We start from the raw sequence: 22,555 nt of genomic DNA, 5'->3' as shown, positions 1-22,555 counted from the left end.
TGACTTCATATCTCACATTTATTTAATATCTCAAAATATTACTTTATATATTTCACAATATGACAAAATTAAGTCACAATACGACTTAATATCTCAAAATATGACTTTATCCCCTGGTTTCACAGACAAGGCTTAAGAATAGTCCTAGACAAAAATTTAAGTCTGAGCTGTTTCAACTGAAAGAAACTTGCACTGACTGATCTTAAAATATATCAGCGCCTTTGTTTTGTCTCAAGATGCACACCAGTAATGTTTTTTTCTAAGCACGTTTATTAAAATTGCTTAAATGTCTTAATTGAACTATGATTTAATCCTGGCTTAGTCTAAGCCCCGTCTGTGAAACCGGGCAAATATATCTCATAATGTTACTATATATCTCACAATGACATGCGTTAAAATATCACTTTAAATAGCTCATATTCCTATGAATATCATATGACTTCTTATCTCACATTTATTTCATATCTCAAAATGATGTATTTCACAATGTATTTATTTTTTCTCATATGTATTTCACAATGACTTAAATATCTCAAAATATTACTTCTATCTCATAACTATTCATCTATTTCGTTACTATTTATCTCACAATATGACCTATCTTATTACAATGACTATATATTGAATGCTCTACAGATGTCTGAATAGCTCATTAGCGTGTGTTTGTTTAAGCCCTTTGCTCTGAGAATGAAATGGAACGTCTGCTAATCCTCTTCCCTAGATTTCTGAACTATTCCAATAAATGTCAGAGCACCAACATTCTTCTCGTTTTGCATTCTTTATCTCCGCAAACATGTTCCGGCGCCCATTGCACTCCCTCTTGAGATGGAAGCCATCCCAAATCCTGTTGAAATGTTAATTTAATTCTTTGTCAGGGTACAACCCTGTAGGATGGGAATAATCTAATTTTGGTGCCAACCAGAAATGAAAAGCACCGGAGGAGCCGGAGAATGAGATCTGCTCTTCATATATTTGTGCTTAAAGTGACAGACTTTGACCCAGTCGTGGGGCGAGCGCTTGCATCTGTGACCCGTCTGCGTGCTCTCCTGCACCTGAGCTGCTGTGGATGCGGCCATGGACGGATCTGTTTGGGAAGCATGCATTGGAAATTAAGATGGCTCAGATGTGGAGACAGCGCCGTGGGCCGCGTGTGGCAGGCAGAGATATGCGAGGATGCTCTGAAAGGAAAACCTTCCTATAGTGAGCGGCTCTCTAACCTGATCAGGTAGGTTAACTAAGATTGTTCACACTGGGTCTGAGTTTGATTATGCCTCCGGAGTAACACCGTGAGCGCAGGCGGAAGCTGTTTACCAGCCGACTAAAATTGAACATGGTGTCTGCGGCGGATGCATTTGAAAGCCGTTTCTGCTGAGACAAGCAGCAATAAGAATGCATTAGTCTATAATATGCTAATTATAAATCATCAACAGCAGTTTATTTCCACAAATTAGGCCGAATTGGTTTATGAACCATAACTCAAACCACAGCTTATATGACAAGCAAACAAACTCAAATGGACCTGGGAAAGCACTAGACACTGTGGTGTGAAATGGCCTAATTAGTGGTGTTTACTAGGTCATCTATCATTGTTACTAACGCTCATACTGAGGGTTAGTGATATGATCAAACTCTCAACCATATCCATCGTTAATGTGCAAGTCAACCTGTACCACTTGTGCCACAGACATGAATGATTCCTCAAATCATGTGTCTTGTTAAAGAGAGGATAATAGGGCTTACGATTTTCACCTGCTGGATGATGAAACAGGTAAATTACTTCATATTTCACATTAGGGTTGGGCCGATAGACGATGCCATCGTCCATTGCCGGTGGCTCACGATGTCAGCTTAACATCGTGATTCCTCCCCCCCCACCACCTCCCCCTCTCCCGCAATCCGCCGCATCCCAGTTCCGTGTTCGGAAAGGAAATGAAGTGTACTACGGAAACCCTAAAGGGAATAAATAGCCTACTAGATGGGAGGATAAAAAAAATATTTAAATACTTTTTCTCACAATTATATCGTTGGGTAAGTATAGGCGACTGTATAGCTATAAATTGCGGGCATCAGGGAGCCGCTATTGAAACCACTTTTGATTGCGCGCTCTCATTTTACTTTCACTTTCACTTTTGAGATTCGCGATCACAAGGACTCTATACTATGGAGCGGCAGTACTTACCACACATTTGACAAGATTAGATGTTTGTCATTGGTACTCAGGATCTGCAAATTATTCACCATCGTCCTATCAGACATTTCTCCTTATTCTGTGTATGTGGTAAGTGAACTTTCATGTACTGTAATGCAACAGGCCACCTCTAGTAAGCGGCTAACCTTTTAGTGGCTCCGTAGAACGCGTTATTTGTTTCAAGCTTCGGGCACACCGAATATATAATATTACCATATATCTCACAATATGACTTCATATATCTTGAAATATGACCATCTCATAATATTACGATATATCTCACAATATGACTTCATATATCTTGAAATATGACAATTTATCTCATAATATTACTATATATCTCACAATATGACTTCATCTCAAATTATGACTTTATATCTCATAATTTTACTATGTATCTCAAAGTATATCTTTACATATCTTGAATTATGACTTTATATATCTCAAAATATGACATTACATTTTCCTGTTATATCTTTTTATATCACACTGTGACTTAAGAGCTCCAAATATGACTCTATATATATATCCGTATGACTATATATCTTCCTGACTACTTTTTTGTATTAAACCTGGTGAAACAGGTGAAAACAGGCTATCATATCCATTATTCATTTGCACCTAGCAACTATACAGTAACGTCCTGGCAACCACCCTTCATGGCGGTGGGTTTTGCATGGGCAAACACCAGTCACGTGAACAATCTGTGCATTAATCACAGAGCTATTCTAATGAATCTCACGAGCGGCACTCCAGTCAACACACACGGATCCGTCTTAACTAAAGGGTGCAAGAGGTCTCGCTAAACGAGCCATAATCGCTCATATTGCAGCCGGTCGCGGGTATCACATTTCCTGTTCGTGCCTCTTTCTTTCTGCACAATGAATGGGGTCTTCAAAGGTGGCATATTGCACCCAACCAAGTGGAAAAGATTGCTCGCAGCCCCTCAGTCAAGCGCTAAATTATCCTTTAATGGGCAGGGATGAGCGCAGAGCTCGCTGGGAGAAGCCATCACACCTCTAGTGACTAGTGCGCTGGCACCGGCGGCTTTCCACGAGCGTACAATAATGCCCTTTGTTTCAGGCTGCTGCTTAATTCACACCAAAAGCTTCTGACATTCTGCCGTCCTTCTCTCTGCATTCTGCTCCTCCAAACCTGCCAGTGTCTTCACCTAATTACATGTCAGAGTGAACTCAACACCAGCACTGCTTCCTGCGCTGAGATGTGCTTCCTGCAGGGCATGAACGCACACACGTGCACACTCCACCCTGCTGCACTCGAGGACCACATCCATCAGGGTATATTTAGGAGGATGCAGACATTCACACTAACACGAGCACAGCTGCGCTCTGCGGCACTTCTACTGTAATATTTTATTGGGAAAAGCATATTCTTCAATCTCACCTTTCAACATAGCCATCCATATTTTATAAAACCATAAAACAAACAGAAATAGAGAGATTTAACAAGATGCTGCTTAGTTCATTTACTTTTATTTTACAAAACTAAGAAGATCAAAGGGAGTAACATTATTTTGTTCAATGTTTTGCGAAAAAATATTTGCAAAGTTTAAACATTACAAAAATGATCTCATAATATCTATCATAACAAATACAATACTATTTTAAAAATATTTTTTAATAATGAGCAACCACCTAGCAACACTCTAACACCCTAGGAACCACCTAACAATGCTCTAACAAACAGAATACCCTAGAAACCACTTAGCAACACCCTAACAAACAGTAAGAACACCATAGCAACCCCGAAGCAATGCTCTAACATCCAGTACACCCTTGAAATCACCTAGCAACACCCTAACAAACACTAGGAGCACCATAGCAACCACCTATCAACGCTCTAACATCCAGTACACCCTTGAAATTACCTAGCAACACCCTAACAAACACTAGGAACACCATACCAACCACCTAGCAATGTTCTAACATCCAGTACACCCTTGAAATCACCTAGCAACAACCTAACAAACATTAAGAACACCCTAGAAACCACCTAGCAACACTGTAACATTATTACACCCTATCAAACATCCATAAAACCTTAGCAACCTCTTAGCAATTCCCAAACAAATATCTAGTACACCTTAGCAACCACCTAGTGACACCCTAACAAACATCTAGTACACGCTAGCAACACCTATTGAACATCCAGAAAACCCTAGCATTCACCTGGCAACACCCTATCATCCAGTACACCCTAGCAACCACCTAACGAGGGCCTAACAAACATCTAGTTCACCCTAGCAGCCACCTAGCAACACCCTAACATCCAGTACACCCTAGCAACAACCTAGCAAAGCTCAGAACACCATAGCAACCAATTAACAATAACCTAACAAAAATCTAGTACGCCCTAGCAACACCCTAACATCCAGTAAAGCTTAACAGCAACCTAGCAAAGCCTAGAACACCTTAGCAACAACCAAGCAATGCCCTAGATTACATCACCAGATTACATCAGTTGAGAAACTCCTTTTAAACTGTAAATAACAGTCAGAAATGATTTAAATATATTTAATAAATGAATGGAATATAAAGTGGAACATAAAAGGTGAACTGACAACAGAATTTAGCTGCGGTGTGTGTGTGATCATGTTGTATGGAGGCTGTGTGATTGAAGCATTCACCTGCTGTAGTATGAATCCACACCCAGAGCTTCCCGCGCGTTACTAATGTGCTGCTCCAGAGACGAGCCACCAGCCGCGGGCACAGAGCTGCCACTGCCCTCCTGGAAGTCTGACGTACCGCCATCCGACGCGCCCTCGCCCAGATACACCTCATGAAACTTCAGGATACCTGTGAGACGGAGAGCAGAGCTCATGCTGATTTGCACAGAGATGATATCAATGGTGATTAATGGTGAATATTGCTGCTGGTGATGTTTATAAAAGCAGTGCACTATAAGAGCTTTCTGATTTAACAAATGGTAAAGTCGTTCAATGATCAAACTTAAAGGTCAGATGTAAAAGACGATCATCCAGCAGAGTTCAGACCGGACCGAATGCTCTCAAACTCCTGAGAGTGTCCGTGTTTCAGACATAACGTGCGTGCTTTGCGTAATAATGAAGTTAGAATAACGTATAGAGCCACACAAGAGTCACGAGCAAGGTCAGCGCTCTCCTGCGAGAGGCTGAAATCTAGTTAGGTGAATATTGTAAATGAGCAAAAGCACTCCCTGCTTTCAGACATATGTCTGTTTGATTGCATGAGCTTGTCTTTCTGTTACAGACGCCAATGTTGGAATAAATAAATGAGCTTCAAGTCCAGAGAGATGAAGATGTGTGCAGTCGTGTGTGAGTGCATGCCCAGGGTATCTCAGTATACTAAAACTAAGATGAAAATCATTGATTTCAAAATATTTTCAAAATTGACACGAGTCAGACACTTTTAGAAAAAAAAAAAAAAAAAAAATCTGAAACTAAAAGTATGTTGCATAAATACATATACAAAAATACATAATAAATAAATAATAAATAAATGCATATAAATACATAAACAAATAAATAAATAAAATAAAATCAGAATTGTTGGCTTAATATTTAGTTTAAATATAACTATGAAAAATAAAAATAACAAACAATAAAAATATATAAAATGTGAAAATGTTAAATTTTTATGGGGAAAAAAACTAATATAAAAATAAAAATATAAAAAATACATATCTAAAATATAATATAATAAAATTAAATACACACACACACACACACACACACACACACACACACTTTTTGCCATATTATTATATATTTAAAACAATAAAATAAAATCAATAAAATGTACATGTAATATAAACTTTTATGAGGAAAACACTATATATATGAAAAATTTTAATAATGCTTTATGAATATAAAATGTAAAAATGTTACATGTACATACATACGTACATAAACCTAAAAGAAAAAATACATCACAAATAGGGCTGCACGATTAATCGAATGCGATTGTCATGCGCAGGGGTGGGATTATGGAGGCAGGTGGTACTGCCGCTTTGCTTTAATTCACAGCTTTTTACCAGCTTCACCAAACAGCAGGCGGCACAATGAAGCCGCGGGGAACAGAAGGTGTGAGGAATACGGCAGTGACAAACACACCGATCAACTGAGCATGTGCATGTGTGTGTGTGTATATTCCTGACATTGAAGCAACTCCAGATTTGATCAAATAATTGTTTCTTTGTTGTAGGATGTGGTTCAACCAAACTTATGGTGTGTTTAGGTGTGTAACAGATGCCTTTTAAGTAAGTGGCTTAAAACAGCTGACATCAACTTTTGATAGCTTTTAAAACAGTATATTTTTTAAATACTCATCTGGTTTAGCTTGAGACGGTTTAATGCAATTTATTAACATTTCTAGATGCACTTTGTCAAATGAAATGCATAAAATGGTACAGAAATGTACCTTTACAACATGAGAAAGGCATCAGTTTCGCAGATCAGTGTGGGTTATTGATCTGTTAGTGTAAATGTGTTGGTCTGTGTTCAAACAGGCAGACAGAGTCTCAGCGTGTCTCCGGATCGGGCTCTGATGAACTGTTCTGATGTGTGCTGTGTCTGTCTGACACCTCCATCACCCCACACACACATCACTCTGTGTAGAATCTGTGTTTAGGATCCTACGATTTCCATGGAAAACATAAAGAGAATCATAGAATCCAGTTATAAAAATGGAATTTACTCTATGATGCAGAATGCCACAGAATTTGGCAAATTTTGGATAAATAAATCAAAAGTAGGCCTGTACACTTGATCAAATCGCAGTAAGGTCTAGTTCCATAAAAAAAAAAAAAAAAATTTATATAAAAATTAAAAGAGCCAACACAGAATTTCTGAAAAATAAACCATTTCATAGGGCCCTATTATTATTATTTTTGACTATTAAAATTAATTAAGCCATTAAAATAGAATTTGGGGGGGAATTATAGGGCACTAAAAATGTAATTTTCATCAAACTTTTAATAAATTGTTGTTAAATTGTATACATTTTATAATTTCCATTATATAGACATGTGTTTTTTTAATTAATAAAATTTAATTCCAAAATAGAAGAATTAAATATGACAAAAACTAATTTTGAAAAAAAAAAAAAAGATTTCATAGGGCCTTAAAAATGTACATTTTTGCTCAACATTTAATAAATTGTCATTAAACTGTTAAAGACATGCTTATTGTCTACTAAAATTTAACTGGAAAAAAAGACAAAAATTAAAAGTGAAAACACAATATTTGTAAAAACAAAACAAAACAAGAATTTCATAAAAAATAAGATTAGGACCATAAAAACTTTACATTTATTAAGCAGTTTTAAATAAATTGTTGTTAAATCAAGTAAGTTTTAACATTTTAAGTAATTAGACATACTTTATGATTACTAAAATGCAATAAAAAAAAGAAAAATTAAGAAAAAAAGAAAGAGAATTCAGAAACACACACACACACACACACACACACACACACACATTTTTAATAAATTGTTGTTAAACTGTTTAAGACATGCTTTTTGTTTACTAAAATTTAACTGGAAAAAACTATAAAAATTAAAACAGAAAACAGAATTTGGAAAAAAACAACAACGGAATTTCAGAAAAAAATAAAACAGATTTCAAAAACATTACCAAAAAACTTTACATTTTTCAAACATTTTTAAATAAATTATTGTTAAATTATGTAAGTTTTATCATTTTAATTAATTACACATGCTTTATGATTACTAAAATGTTCTTGAAAAATGAAAAATGAAGAAAAAAGAAAAGAAAAAGAAAGAGAATCCAGAAGATTTTAAACAAGAAAAGAAAAATACTGAATTTGGTGAAAAAATAAAGATTACATAGGGCCCTAAAATAACATTGGTTACACTTTTAAGAAATTGTTAAATATAAAATTTTTCATGATTTCTATTAATCAGACATGTTTTTCGATTACTACAATTAAAACAGAATAATGAAAAACAACAGCAACAACAAAAACAGAATCCAGAAAATTGAAAAAGGAAAAAATTAAACATACTTCATAAGGCCCTTAATCCTCTTTTGTGATATTTCTTTAAGACCGCATAAAGTTATGCAGAACGTTACTTGGTATTTGGGCTTGTGCAAGGGCATGTTGGGAGTTCATTAATCAACGCTTTGTGAGGTTTGAACCGGAGTGTCTTACCGGAGCCGGGGGCCAGGAGCCAGCTGTACAGGTATCCTGCTGCCAGAGAGAAGTAGAGCACCAGCGCCCGCTGCCCATTCACAGTGTCCAGGATGTGCTCCACCGTCACGGGGGTGTAGGGGTCAGAGTCCTGCTGGCCTGTCTGTCTCTCCACCAGCAGGTCAGCAAAGGCCCGAGTGCGTCCACGCTCCGCCACGGCCAGAGCTTCATCATGGTGACCTGAGCAGAGGTCAGAGGTCAGCGTTGGTCTTCATAAACACAGGAATACATGCAAGCGCTTCTAACTTTATTTCCAGAGGTCTTTGAGCGTTTAATGCATATGCAATGAACTGCAGGCCACAGAAAACAGTGATTTCATGATTTCTACCACAGGTCATCATAATGGCCAAAATAAACTTTATGTGCTCAACTGGTGGAGCGTTACTTCATTTTGGTCTGTTCATCACACAAAGCCATTATATAACTTCAGAAAACTGGCACAGGAGCTGCTTTTACTGTGTTTTCATGATGCTTTTTGGATCTTGCCAGCCTGTGTATACATTTATTATACGGAAAAACGGGAAAAAAACAGATCAATATATACACTACCATTCAAAAGTTTGGGTTAATAAGATGTTTTCAGTAAGAAATTAATACTTTTTTTCAGCAAGAACACATACAAATGTTTAAACTTGACAGTAGAGACTTTATAATGTTATAAAAGATTTATATTTCAAATAAATGTGGTTCTTTTAATAATTTTTCTTTATCTAAGTTTAATTTTTTTAAATAATATTTAATTTTTTAATCTAAAAATGTATCAGTTTCCACAAAAATATGGAGCAGCACAACTGTTTTTTTTATTTTTATATTTATAATAAGAACTATTTCTTGAGCAGCAAATCAGCATATTAGAATGATTTCTGAAGAATCATGTGACACTGAAGACTGGAGTAATGATGCTGAAAATTCAGCTTTGCATCACAGAAATAAATGACATTTTAAAATGCATTCAAATAGAAAACAGCTCATTTGAATTATAAAAATGTTTCACAATACAGCGTTGGTGAGCTTAAGAGACTGCTTTCAAAACATAAAAATCTCACCGACCACAAACTTTTGAATGGTAGTGTCTATTTATTGATTTACTGGCGAGTACACGGCAAAAACTCCTATTTTAATGAGTATTTTTGATCTAAAAGTCCTCAAAAAAACATCAACTTGCTTCAGAAGCAACATTGCATAATATATTTTTCACATTTCCACAAGTTAAAAACAAGTGAAAAATCAGCCAGTGCAGTAAAAACAAAATACACTAATAAATAAATATATCTCGTTTCAAAGATTTTAACTAGTAAACAAGTCCAAAACGACTTCATTAAGAAGTCACATTTTGCAGTGTAGCCACATAACAAGCAGTTTAACTTCCACTCAGCTGGTCAGTATCGCAAAACAAACCCCTGCAGAGTGACAGACGCTATACTTTGCTGTAAGGACTGTACATTAATCCTTCCATACACAGATAAACTGTTCTGTGCTCCGAATGCATAATGTATGATATAAACAGGAAGAAATAGGAGGAGAATATTTATACCGAGGCTGACAAGGACCCTCTGGAGAGCCTTGTACGAGGAGGTCTGCAGGTCGAACAGGGAGAGCTTGTAGTCCGTGCTGTGCTGCGCTTCATGACGAATGGTCTCGAACAGAGCCGACGCACGGTACAGCTGTGAGGCAAAAACAAGATGTTGTGCGTTACTCACACATGTGTTAATAATAAAGCGCTGACCTGCCCTGCCACAGAAACACTGGCATGTGTGTTATCACGCTACGGAGAAACATGACGCCTAACCAGAGCAGTGCGTTTTGATGCAGCGCTCAGACATGGACAGTAGAGGGCAGCAGACCTCCACACCTAAAACACACCAGTTTCTTTCTAAACTTATTTTCTTGTTGCCTTTAATCAAATCATAGCAAGTCGAGATGAAACGCTTATCTGTCACACGAGCCTTTGAGCAACAAAAAACCAATCTAAGCACACGAACGTCTCCACAGTTGTGTTTGCAGTGGAAATAAATGAAGTCTGAATTGAAAAACCCGCCAAAACCCGCCCGATTGCTACTCAAAACCAGGGAGAGCTTGTAGTCCGTGCTGTGCTGCGCTTCATGACGAATGGTCTCGAACAGAGCCGACGCACGGTACAGCTGTGAGGCAAAAACAAGATGTTGTGCGTTACTCACACATGTGTTAATAATAAAGCGCTGACCTGCCCTGCCACAGAAACACTGGCATGTGTGTTATCACGCTACGGAGAAACATGACGCCTAACCAGAGCAGTGCGTTTTGATGCAGCGCTCAGACATGGACAGTAGAGGGCAGCAGACCTCCACACCTAAAACACACCAGTTTCTTTCTAAACTTATTTTCTTGTTGCCTTTAATCAAATCATAGCAAGTCGAGATGAAACGCTTATCTGTCACACGAGCCTTTGAGCAACAAAAAACCAATCTAAGCACACGAACGTCTCCACAGTTGTGTTTGCAGTGGAAATAAATGAAGTCTGAATCACAGAGACTGCAAGTCGCAGCGTTTTTGTCGGCCGGTCTGGTTCTCGTTTAGCAATCGAAAGTGCGAGTTTGTGTGTGGTATGAGTGATGTGGTATTTCTGGCGTATGATAACCTCTCGTTCACAGCGGCGTAGGGAAAGACACCGTCAGCGTACGGCTGTCTGTGACGCTGCCACCGCATGTTGACAGACTCGCTGACGTTGACTACAGGGTTGCCAGGTTTTCACAACAAAACCCGCCCGATTGCTACTCAAAACTAGCCCAAAACTAGCCCAATCGCATTTCGAGGGGGGCTCCCCGGTAAAAATCGCATTCCGGGGGGTAAAATGCAAGTTTTTGGCAGGGTTCCCCTGGTAAAATTCGCACTCCAGGGACTAAATATCACGTTATAGGGGTCGCTTTAACCCGCGGACATGAAAAACAACCCGCGGCAACAGTATTAAAGTAGCCCAATTACGCAGGAAAACCGTGGACTTGGCAACACTGTACGTCTTGAGAACAAACAAAAGTAGCGATGCTATAACTTTACGTTTTTCAGTAGTGTAACAGAAATGCGTTCAATGTAACTTTTCTAGCAGCAAATACTGTAGTTATGAGCTACCAAATGCTGTTTTTCATCACATTGGGTTGCACATGCAATAATTAAATTTGCTCTTTCCTCTTAACTTGTTTTAAGATGTTTGATTCATTTTAGTTGGTTGATTCACTAGCGTGGTTCATGTACAGTAAATACAGATTCACATATGATATACGGATCAAATATACGATTCACTTATAAAATAAATGATAAATATATGATAAACTAATCAAATAAACAATAAATAAACTAAATATATGATTCACTAATCAAATAAATGATTCAATAAATGAAATATATGATTTACAGATTAAATACATGATTCAATGATTCAATAAATGATTCACCGATCAGATAAATGATTCACTAATCAAATGAACATTATATAAACTAAATATATGATTCCCTATTCAAATAAACAATTCACTATTCAAATAAACAATAAATAACTAAATATATGATTCACTAATCAAATAAACGTTTCACTAATCAAACAAACAATATAATCTATATGATTCACTAATTAAATAAACACTTAAATAAATGAAATATGATTTAATATATTTCAGATCAAATACATGATTCAATGATTAACAATTCACTGATGAAATAAATTATTCACTTATCAAAATTCACATATCAAATATATAATTTACAGATCAAATGCATGATTTAATGATTAAATAAATGATTTACTGGACAAACAATGTCAACAATCAACAATGTCTTCTTTTTTTAATCTAAATATTTAGTAAACGCTTTTTGTCCCTATGTTTTCAACTAAATTATTGTGTTTTCTAGATTTTTAAGTTGTTTAAAGTTAATGCGGTCACTGGAATTTAGATGTCGCTCTGCCTGAAAAACACTATTTACTGCAGAATTAAACCACATCAGCTAATATTTATACATTAATCAAGATATTGTCCCATTAAATAGCTCAATGTAGTTCTAGCAAGCAATTTTAACTGTGTTTTCCCACAAAATATGTAAATATTCCTAAAGCAACAGAAATTAACTTGCAAACGTACAAGCTTAAAATGGCATAAAAGTAATAACTGGTTTTAATAAAATATATCTACAAATTTTTTTTTTTTTTCAATTATCTTTTTGTTTTACGCACAAATCTATCTAAATTTAGTGAGGTTAAATTCAATTACACTTAAAACAAGGAAATCGCATTTAGAAAGAGAAATATTAATATTAAAATCTTATGCAATCTGCGCCAAGCAAACGAGTCTTGTTTAAAGAATATTTAGATATTTGTACTGCTAAACTAGTCAAAAATACTGTTGAATGTGTTTTAAAAAGACAGCTGGACTGTAGTTGTCAAGCCGTCCTGCTTCATATGAGGAGTAGCTTGTAGTCTAGTGCCCCCAGTGCTGCATGATGTTGCATGTGTGAGTATTTATGTGTTTTCGAGATGTGTGTGTGTGTGTGTGTGTGTTTGTGTGTTTGTGCCGTGGAATGCAGCGTTTCTCAGGGGTTCGGCTGCAGAGAGCCCTTCATCAGCATACAGCACGGCCAGCCTGCAATCAATTAAGAGCGGAATGCATCAGCACACACACACACACACACACACACTCTATCTGCAATCTGCAGCGCTCCAGAACTGTCTATACATCACACACACACACAAACACACCAAACTGAGTCACCAGGGAGGAAAGCCATGAAAAGCTACTATTACTACACTCACAAAACACACGCTGTACTATCAGCTGACTCGTGTTTCTTTTCATTTTCTCCACTCTACGGCCTGAAACACTCTGTAAACGCAAACACAAATGCACATTCACAAGAGTGTGTACATACTTAAAGCTTTAGTGTGTCATTTGGAAGTTAAAGTAATAGTTTGACCAAAAAATTAGCATTTGCTGACACCCTCACGCCCATAGACGATGTAGATGAGTTTGTTTCTTCATCAGAAGAGATTTGGAGATGTGTAGCATTGCATCACTTGCTCACCAATGGATGCTCTGCAGTGAATGGGTGCCGTCAGAATGAGAGTCCAAACAGCTGATAAAAACATCACAATAATCCACAAGTAATCCACACCACTCCAGTCCATCAATTAATGTCTTGTGAAGACAAAAGCTAGGTGTTAGTAAAACAAGCCAATTATTAAGATGTTTTTAGCTTCAAACCATCACTTCCAGCTAAAATACAAGTCCTTTATCCATAATATTGCTTTCTCCAGTGAAAAAGTAATCTTGCTTGAATCAAGAGAGAAATATGCACAGATCAAACACCGTTTACAAGCGAAAATAGTCCAAAACAGCTCTAAACAAAAATGTTGATGTGAGAGGACAACAGGAGATTTTTCAATGGAAGAATCAATTGTATGGATTATGGACTCCTATTTTAGCCAGAAGCAACAGTTTTAAAGTAAAAAATGTCTTGATGGATTTGTTTCTTCCAAACACACAGCCTTTGGCTTCTCGAGATGTTAACTAATGGACTGGAGTGGTGTGGATTATTATGTTTTTATCAGTTGTTTGGACTTTCATTCTGACGGCACCCATTCACTATAGAGCATCCATTGGTGATATTTCCCCAAACCTGATGAAAAAACAAACTCATCTACATCTTGGATGACCTGAGGGTCTGAGCAATATGTAGAGACAACACAGTAAAAAAACACTGAAAATACTTTAACAATAACCTAGCAACCATTTAAAACACCCTAGCACTGTGGCATTGATTTCTGCATTGACAAACATCACTCATATTTTTACTGTTACTGAGCCAAGAGAAAGAATTTTAAACATTTTTTGGTGGTGCAAAGGAAAAATGCAGCAAAAGTGACGTTTCCTTGTGAGATAGTGCTGTGCACAAACATCTGGACGTCTTAACAAAAGCGGCACCCATCTGAACGTCTCTGATATGATCGTGTAGCACGTGGCGTGTCTGTTTGACTGACAGCTGCCGCCAGAGGCGCGTGAGACTCCAGTCTGACGGTTTCTCGCTCTTTCAGACTGAACTAAAGCACGTCCCTCCCCAATGGCGCAGCTGCCTAATTGACAAGACTGGCTGTACGATGATCTAAACACATTATCCTCTAATCTTCCGTCTCCCAGTAGACGTACGGCACATATGTGATCAACATCCTTCTCTGCGCCGGAGACGTAAGACTCGCTCGGCAATTTACAGAGGGAGAAGAACAATCTAGAGCCTTCCTCCCCAGACGGCCATGATGAAATGTGATCCGAGCAGACGATTACAGAGACGACTACAATCACTGTCACCGTCTGAGACGACGACGACCTCCAGAAATCATCAAAGAAATCAAATAAAATCTGTCACTTTGAGCTCAAAAATAATCTCAGAGGTTCAGTACACCTCAGGCTGGTTTTATGTTATTGATTGAAAAGGTTAGTCCACAAAGCAAGCCTAAAATATTTCAGGAAAACAAACAGCGATGTCTAATTCAGATCAGAAATACACTTTTTATTACCGCTCGATGACTGCAGACAGAAATTATTTTCCTGCGGGGCTTTTTTACACCTTTATGAGGATGTTTATTTTTTTTCTAATATATTTTCCATCAAAAAACATTTTATATTAGTTTCACATGTAGCAACACTCATCTATGAGGCATCAAATACAGATTTATGGGCTTTTAAAGAGTTAAATATTTTCAATAATCTACCACTGTCCTTTTAATTTAGTGCTAGATCATTAAAATATTAAAATAGACTAGAATAAATAAACATCCAACACTGACTGATATTTCCTACCGTTCAAAAGTTTGGGGTTGGTACCATTTTTTTATGTTTTTGAAAGTCACTTCTGTTCAACAAGGCTGCATTTATTTGATCAAAAATACAGTAAAAACAGTAATATTGTGAAATATTATTACAATTTAAAATAACTGTTTTCTATGTGAATATCTGTTAAAATGTAATTTATTCCTGTGATGCGCAGCTGAATTTTCAGCATCATTATTACTCCATGCTTCAGTGTCACATGATCCTTCAGAAATCATTCTAATATGCTGATTTGCTGCTCAAGAAACACTTTTAATATTATCAATGTTGAAAACAGTTGTGCTGCTTCATATTTTGTGGAAACCGTTTCAGGATTCTTTGATGAATAGAAAGTTCAAAGGAGCAGCATGTATTTGAAATAGAACCCTTTTGAAACAATATAAATGTCACTTTTGATCAATTTAATGCATCTTTGCTGAATAAAAGTATTAATTTCTTTAAAAAAAGAAAAAAAAATCTTACTGACAGCAGTGGTTTTAAACAATAGCGTATATAAAAACCAGCTCATACATATCACGCATCCCTAGAATATTATTAAATGCTAGAAGACTAAATTTAATCTACAATATTCAAACAGACATTTAAACTAAACTCTCTAGGGTATTTCTGATGCTTTCAGGTCAATTTCTGTTTTTCTAACGATTTAGTTGAACCATTTAGCAATAATCGATGAATCACTCGACTGTAAAAATGCAGTTCAAGTGGAGTGTAAACATTGTGTTTGTTGGAGCGCTTCAACATGTCCATTTCTGACTCAATCAATTGTGCTTTAAGGCGAGACTGTTTGAGAAACAATCATTATCTTTACAGTTCATTTTGATGCTTCTAGTTACAAAGAAAATGCAGCTTTGAGTGACTCTTTGAATAAAATGAGCTAATATGTGACCCTGGAGCACAAAACTAGTCTTAAGTCGCTGGGGTATATTTGTAGCAATAGCCAAAAAATACATTGTATGGGTCAAAATTATAGATTTTTCTTTTATGCCAAAAATCATTTGGATATTAAGTAAAGATCATATTCCATGAAGATATTTAGTAAATCTCCTACCGTAAATATATCAAAACTTCATTTTTGATTAGTAATATGCATGGCTAAGAACTTAATTTGGACAACTTTAAAGATGATTTTCTCAATATTTAGATTTTTTTGCACCCTCAGATTCCAGATTTTCAAATAGTTGTATCTCGGCCAAATATTGTCCTATCATAACAAACCATACATCAATGGAAAACATATTTATTCCGCTTTCAGATAATGTATAAATCTCCATTTCAAAAACTTGACCCTTATGACTGGTTTTGTGGTCCAGGGTCACATATGATTCCTGCTCCAAAACACCAGTGTTCATTTAGAATTATTGAGATACTATTAGAGTTTTTATTAATATTTAGAATTAGTTTGAGTTTTTATGTCTTCCCTTTCTATTATAGTTTAAGTTCTGGAAATTTTGTTGTGTTTGTCATTTTATTCGTTTTGTTTTTTAATGTCTATATCATTTTTTAAACATTTTTATTTCAGTTTTGGTTATTTTAGTACATCAATCTAAACTAAATTAAAATGAAAAAATATTGATCTGGTAACTAACTGAAATTAAATAGTAATAATAAAATTGAATACTAATTAAATTAATACAATTGATTTTATTAAAACTATTTTAAATATTATAATAATATAATATATCAGTTACTTTAATACATTCATTTAAACTAAAATGAGAAATATTCATCTGACATTTTAAACATTACAATAAAAATATAATTTTTAAAATATTTTATTTCAGTTAAAGTTTTTTATGCTTTTAGTTGTAGATTTAGTTAACTTTAATGCTCCTGCTCACAGCTACATCTGAATTCTCAGTGGTGCGGAGCGGAGCAGTGATTCCTCAAACAGACCCTGAGCTGCAGTGTTTGCTGATGACGAGGGTCTCGTTTGGGCTGACAGGCCTGAATCAATTAGGGCCTAAATGCAGAGGGTGTGTGTTTGTGCAGCTCGACTCCCTTAACAGCAGATTCGGCTTCTTTGATTGCCTCACAGAATGATGAAGTCACAAGTGAAGAGTCCGACGGTGATGACAAGTCCACAAACATCCGAAACACACACACACACACACACACACATATGCGCGCGCGTCTGCCTACAGGCACATCATTAGAAGAAGCAGACAGTGGAGCTCTGTCAAGAAGAGCGTTCATGAGCATCCTGTGCATCTGTGCGGAGACTGCAGGAAATTGGCTGTGTGTGTGTATATGTGTGTGTGTGTGCGTGTGTGTGTGTGTGTGTGAGCGGACGGTACCTGGTGCTGGGATTCCTCCAGATTGCCGCTGGCCCACAGCGAGAGCCCCAGACGGTGTCGGATCTTGGCCTCGTCCTCCCGACGGCCCAGCTGCTCCGCTAGACGCAGACCTGAGACACAAAACACACACAAACACAAATTTACAGGTAAATGCTTTCCAGGAAGAGTTTTCAATGAATACTTCACATGAAAATGACCGTTTATTGATCTACTCCACTTGTTTTAATACATCAAAATCTGAGTTTTATAGCTTTTAGTTTATGTTTCTTCACTTTGATGCAATATAGGGCTCAAATATAGTTGGCATTAACTTCTTATATAACTAAATAATAACTAAATTTCAGACAAATGGACCAAAATATTGATTCAAACAAAAATGACAGGAGTAGGTTTTACAATAAAATACTACTTCAGTCTTTCTACTTCAACATTTCATGCTTAATTTAATGAACATTTCTTTGTAATTATTTGTGAAATTTACTGGCAATTTCTGAGTGAAAAATATTTCAAAATCCAGTTTTTTTGTTTGCAATGTGCACTAGAGTGTTATTTTAGCATTATTCATATACTATTATATTATTTATTATTATTTTGAACCTTTTTATATATTCAGTTCAGTTTTTATTTCATTTGTAAGTTTTAGAAATTTGGTTATATGCTTTTGTCATTTTTATTATTTTTTTATTTAGCTTTAATTTACTTTTTTAAATATGTTTTTATATATTATGTATTGCTATTTTGAAACTTTTATATATATCCAGTTCATTTTTTATTTCATTTTTAAGTTTTAGCAATTTTGTTATACGCTTTTGTCATTTTATAATTTTTTTGTTTAGCTTTACATTTTACATTTTACATTTAGTCATTTAGCAGACGCTTTTATCCGTCTTCTAATTAGCACAGCCAATAGTCTATAGCAGGGCAATTCCTCAAATCGAAACTACAGTTCGCACTTAAACGCAGGAAGGGAGCAATTAAATTACACGCGCTCCTTCTTAGCCGAGGGCAATTATTATAATTACCAGAAAGTGCAATCAAAAATACAAACGCAAACAAAAATATAACGTAGAAATAGGCAGAAAACGAAATATTCCTTCCTAGCAGCAAGTAATAATTCCAACAGCAGATCTATAAACAAGTATTACGCAGGACACTCACGTGCAGCCGTCTGTCTCTTCTGTTGACTAACCGCTTGAGCTTTAATTTATTTATGTTGTTTTTAACTTTAGAAATTTGAGTACTTCAGTTTAAACTTATTTGATTTAAATTAGCTTACAGGGACACATTTCTAATTTGAATAGAAATTCTAATTTCTAATTCTTTTTAGTTTTTATTAGGGCTGTCAGTCTAGTCATTAATTACATGATGTGTCGATTAATGAATCTAATTAATCGCAAAATACATTTGGCTGTGAAAATACCCCCAAAAGATTATTTAAAGCTATTCTGTGTTAAATGAGAAAGTATTAAGTAGACATTACAAATAGTAGCTTTAGAAAGAAATATTTTATTTGATTCAACATTTATGTGAATATGAATCTGAATTTTCAGCATCATAATTACTCCAGGCTTCAGTGTCATATGATCCTTCAGAAATCATTCTAATATGCTGATTTGCTGCTCAAGAAACACTTTTAATATTATCAATGTTGAAAACAGTTGTGCTGCTTCATATTTTGTGGAAACCGTTTCAGGATTCTTTGATGAATAGAAAGTTAAAAGGAGCAGCATGTATTTGAAATAGAAACCGTTTGAAACAACATAAATGTCTTTAATGTCACTTTTGATCAATTTAATACATCTTTGCTGAATAAAAGTATTAATTTCTTTAAAAAAAGAAAAAAAAATCTTACTGACAGCAGTGGTTTTAAACAATAGCGTATATAAAAACCAGCTCATACATATCACGCATCCCTAGAATATTATTAAATGCTAGAAGACTAAATTTAATATACAATATTCAAACAGACATTTAAACTAAACTCTCTCGGGTATTTCTGATGCTTTCAGGTCAATTGGCAAAAATGGAGCAAAAACAGACAATATTGTGTTTAAAATATAACACAATATTAACTTATTATTTACTGAACTGTTGTGTAAAATCACATTTGCACTTGGGACAAACAGCATTCGTGTGATATCGCTTATCATATGATATAAATATGAGACAAAAACTCAAACAGGAGCATTTTTGCCCCAATACTGTATCTTGAATTATAGGGCATAACTGAATTAATGGAGCTGTTGCCCTGCATCATATTTGTCAACAGTCAACTGTATGAATTATAGCATGACGTACAGGTCTTGGGGCGGGGCCAGTGCGTTAACTGCGTTAAAATATTTCAATCGCATTATTTTTTCATAACTAATTCATTAAGTTAACGTGTTAAACTGACAGCCCTAGTTTTTACATAATATTTTTATTTAATTTAACAGCATAACTAATTCATTAAGTTAACGTGTTAAACTGACAGCCCTAGTTTTTACATAATATTTTTATTTAATTTTATTTTAGTATTAGTTTTAGTTCATTTTAACAACATTGATTTGACAAAAATTGTCATAAAAATGCCATTAAAGTAGTTGATTAATCAAACATACTGTGTTTGGTAAGAAAATATGCTTGAATATACTGTATATGAACACAAATGACATTTGAGATTTTCAGAGAATAACTATTTACATTTTTGTCTTTTTTTTTCCATTTTGGTGTTTTTTAGTGAAAACACATTTTAATTTTATTCTACTAAACTACTGTTCAAAAATTTGGGGTCAGACATTTTTGGAAAGAAATGAATACTTTCATTCAGTGAGGATGCATTAAATTGTTCAAAAGTGACAGGACACACTTTTATAATATTACAAAAGTTTTCAAATAAATGCTGTTCTTTTGAACTTTCTATTCATCAAAGACTCCAAAAAAAATGAATCATGGTTTCCACAAAAATATTAAGCCATACAGTTGTTTAAATGGGAATAAATTACATTTTAAAATATATTGTATTCTTTGATTTCTTCTCGTTTCTCTGCATGAAAGAAAATCATGTGGGTTTGCAACGACATGCATTTTTTTTGGCTGAACTATTCCTTTAATAAAAGCATAATCAAAACTCTCAGCACTTTAAAGCCAGAAGTGGTTGAAATCGGTTGAAAGCAGCTCTAGTATGTCTTGTATTTAAATTCATATTTGCAGCTCTCTGAAATTAATCATCCTAAAATAACATTCCCTTGTCTTTTCTTCCTCCTTTCTCTTCATTCTCTCCGTTTTCATGTTTTTCATCATCAATCTTTGACAAGGCTGTTGGGACGCTCTGGTATTTAGGTCTCATCAGGCACTGATCTAAAGAAAAGCCTCAGAAATGATTTTTCTCATTCAACACAGACTTTAATCACCGTTTCAATCCCACTTTGATTCCTCCGTCTCAGTGAAGTTCAAACTCAAAACAAAAGAAACGTTGGGTAAAACACACCATCTACACGACCGCACTACAGCACATCGGTCTGAATTATACATGCATACATATGAGAGCGTGTCTCTAATTGGTAAACAGTGTTATTTTACACTAGTACGACCTTAATCTTTAAAAATGACGCTCTCATTAATTCTGACAGGAAGTAGTATGTAGTATGCACACTGTTTGGCAGTCAGATAATGAAATAATCAAAGGTCATGTCAAGCATATTGCATTGTGGAATACGCTAATTCTCTGGCTGTATATTATAGGAGGTGATTGTAAGCACACAGAAGATCCTGTACGCAGAATACATACTACATACTGCAGCAACAGTAGGAACAGTAAATGATTCGAAATGTAATTTACGTGAAATACTGTATCCCAGTGTTATAAATGGATGGCAATATCAACTGTGAGTTTTATCATCTCTTTCTTGGCTCGTTATTTCATTAGACTGCCAAAAGTTGCATTTGACTGATTAAAAATGTGCAAGAACTTTTTATATCTGAGATGATCATTGCATGCTATATACTATGTTTCACATACTAGGGCTCACTCATGAAACGCAAGCTACAAACCTCTGTGCAAATTATTTGTATAGCCAAAGTGTCACATTGAATTGAATGCAACAACCATTTAATAAAGGTTTTACAAATAAAAATGTGTATAGCAAAAGAAAAAGAAAATAAATACATCTAAATATATCAATGTAAGTAAACAGAATTCTAAAATAAGAAATATGCGCGAACAAAAACAAACAGATATGCAAAATAAAATGTATATAAAAATAAAAAAGAAAAGAAAAAGAAATATCTAATAAAAATACGTATACACATAAATAAAAATGTAAAAAATGTATGTATAAATATACAAAATAAATAAAGAGAAATGCAAAATAAACATATGTAGATACAAACAGAAATGTACAAAAGTATGTAGAAATAAATGTTAATTGCAAAAATAGAAATGGCTTTTGTTGAGTCTATCTATCTGTCTGAAATCATTTTTAATGCCGTTTTTACAAACAGAAATATATGTGCAGCAACAATACAATAAAATAAATGCAAATGAATACAATAAAAATAAATATAAAACAAAAATTTGTATAAATAAATAAAATAAATAAAAATGTGCATATATATATATATATATATATACAGTGGGTACGGCACACATTTAATATTAATTATGCAAATATTAAATGTATTAAAAATGATATATAGGACCATAAAGGAATATTTTTTGGTGTCTGTAGGTGGAATTAATGCTCTTGTTCACATTGCACTTCAATTTAAGACAAACTAACTATTTATAAAATGGGATTTCATAAATTGTTAATAGGAACATTTTGGAAATTGTTGTACATCTAGGATAATTCTACACACCGTTAATTAAAATAATCCAACATTGACTTAAAATGTAAAGATAAATAGACAATCACAATATGCATCAATATTATTATATGCACAAATGAGCAACTGCTTTGTGATAATTACATCACTGGAATTAATTCAAGATATATGATTTCCCATAAAAATAATGCCATCTATGTATATATATTGT

At 35.0% G+C, this 22,555-nt stretch overlaps 1 protein-coding gene across 1 annotated transcript in view; it reads right to left on the bottom strand.

Annotated features, from left to right (window-relative positions):
• The window catches only part of LOC107705044 (tetratricopeptide repeat protein 28-like), a 191,991-nt gene that overhangs the window by 20,967 nt on the left and 148,469 nt on the right, over positions 1–22,555 (bottom strand). The window contains exons 8-11 of the mRNA XM_016439736.1: positions 17,539–17,648; positions 9,931–10,060; positions 8,358–8,576; positions 4,836–5,004 (exon numbers count right to left, since the gene is read on the bottom strand). Of these exons, the coding sequence (XP_016295222.1) occupies positions 4,836–5,004; positions 8,358–8,576; positions 9,931–10,060; positions 17,539–17,648 (628 nt within the window). The remainder of the gene's footprint in view (positions 1–4,835; positions 5,005–8,357; positions 8,577–9,930; positions 10,061–17,538; positions 17,649–22,555) is intronic.

This window comes from Sinocyclocheilus anshuiensis, unplaced genomic scaffold (genome assembly GCF_001515605.1).
Source record: "Sinocyclocheilus anshuiensis isolate Anshui unplaced genomic scaffold, SAMN03320099.WGS_v1.1 scaffold269, whole genome shotgun sequence".
Classification (NCBI taxonomy): Eukaryota; Metazoa; Chordata; class Actinopteri; order Cypriniformes; family Cyprinidae; genus Sinocyclocheilus; species Sinocyclocheilus anshuiensis.
The sequence above is the reverse complement of the archived record's forward strand: the minus strand, read 5'-3'. Positions and strand labels throughout refer to the sequence as shown.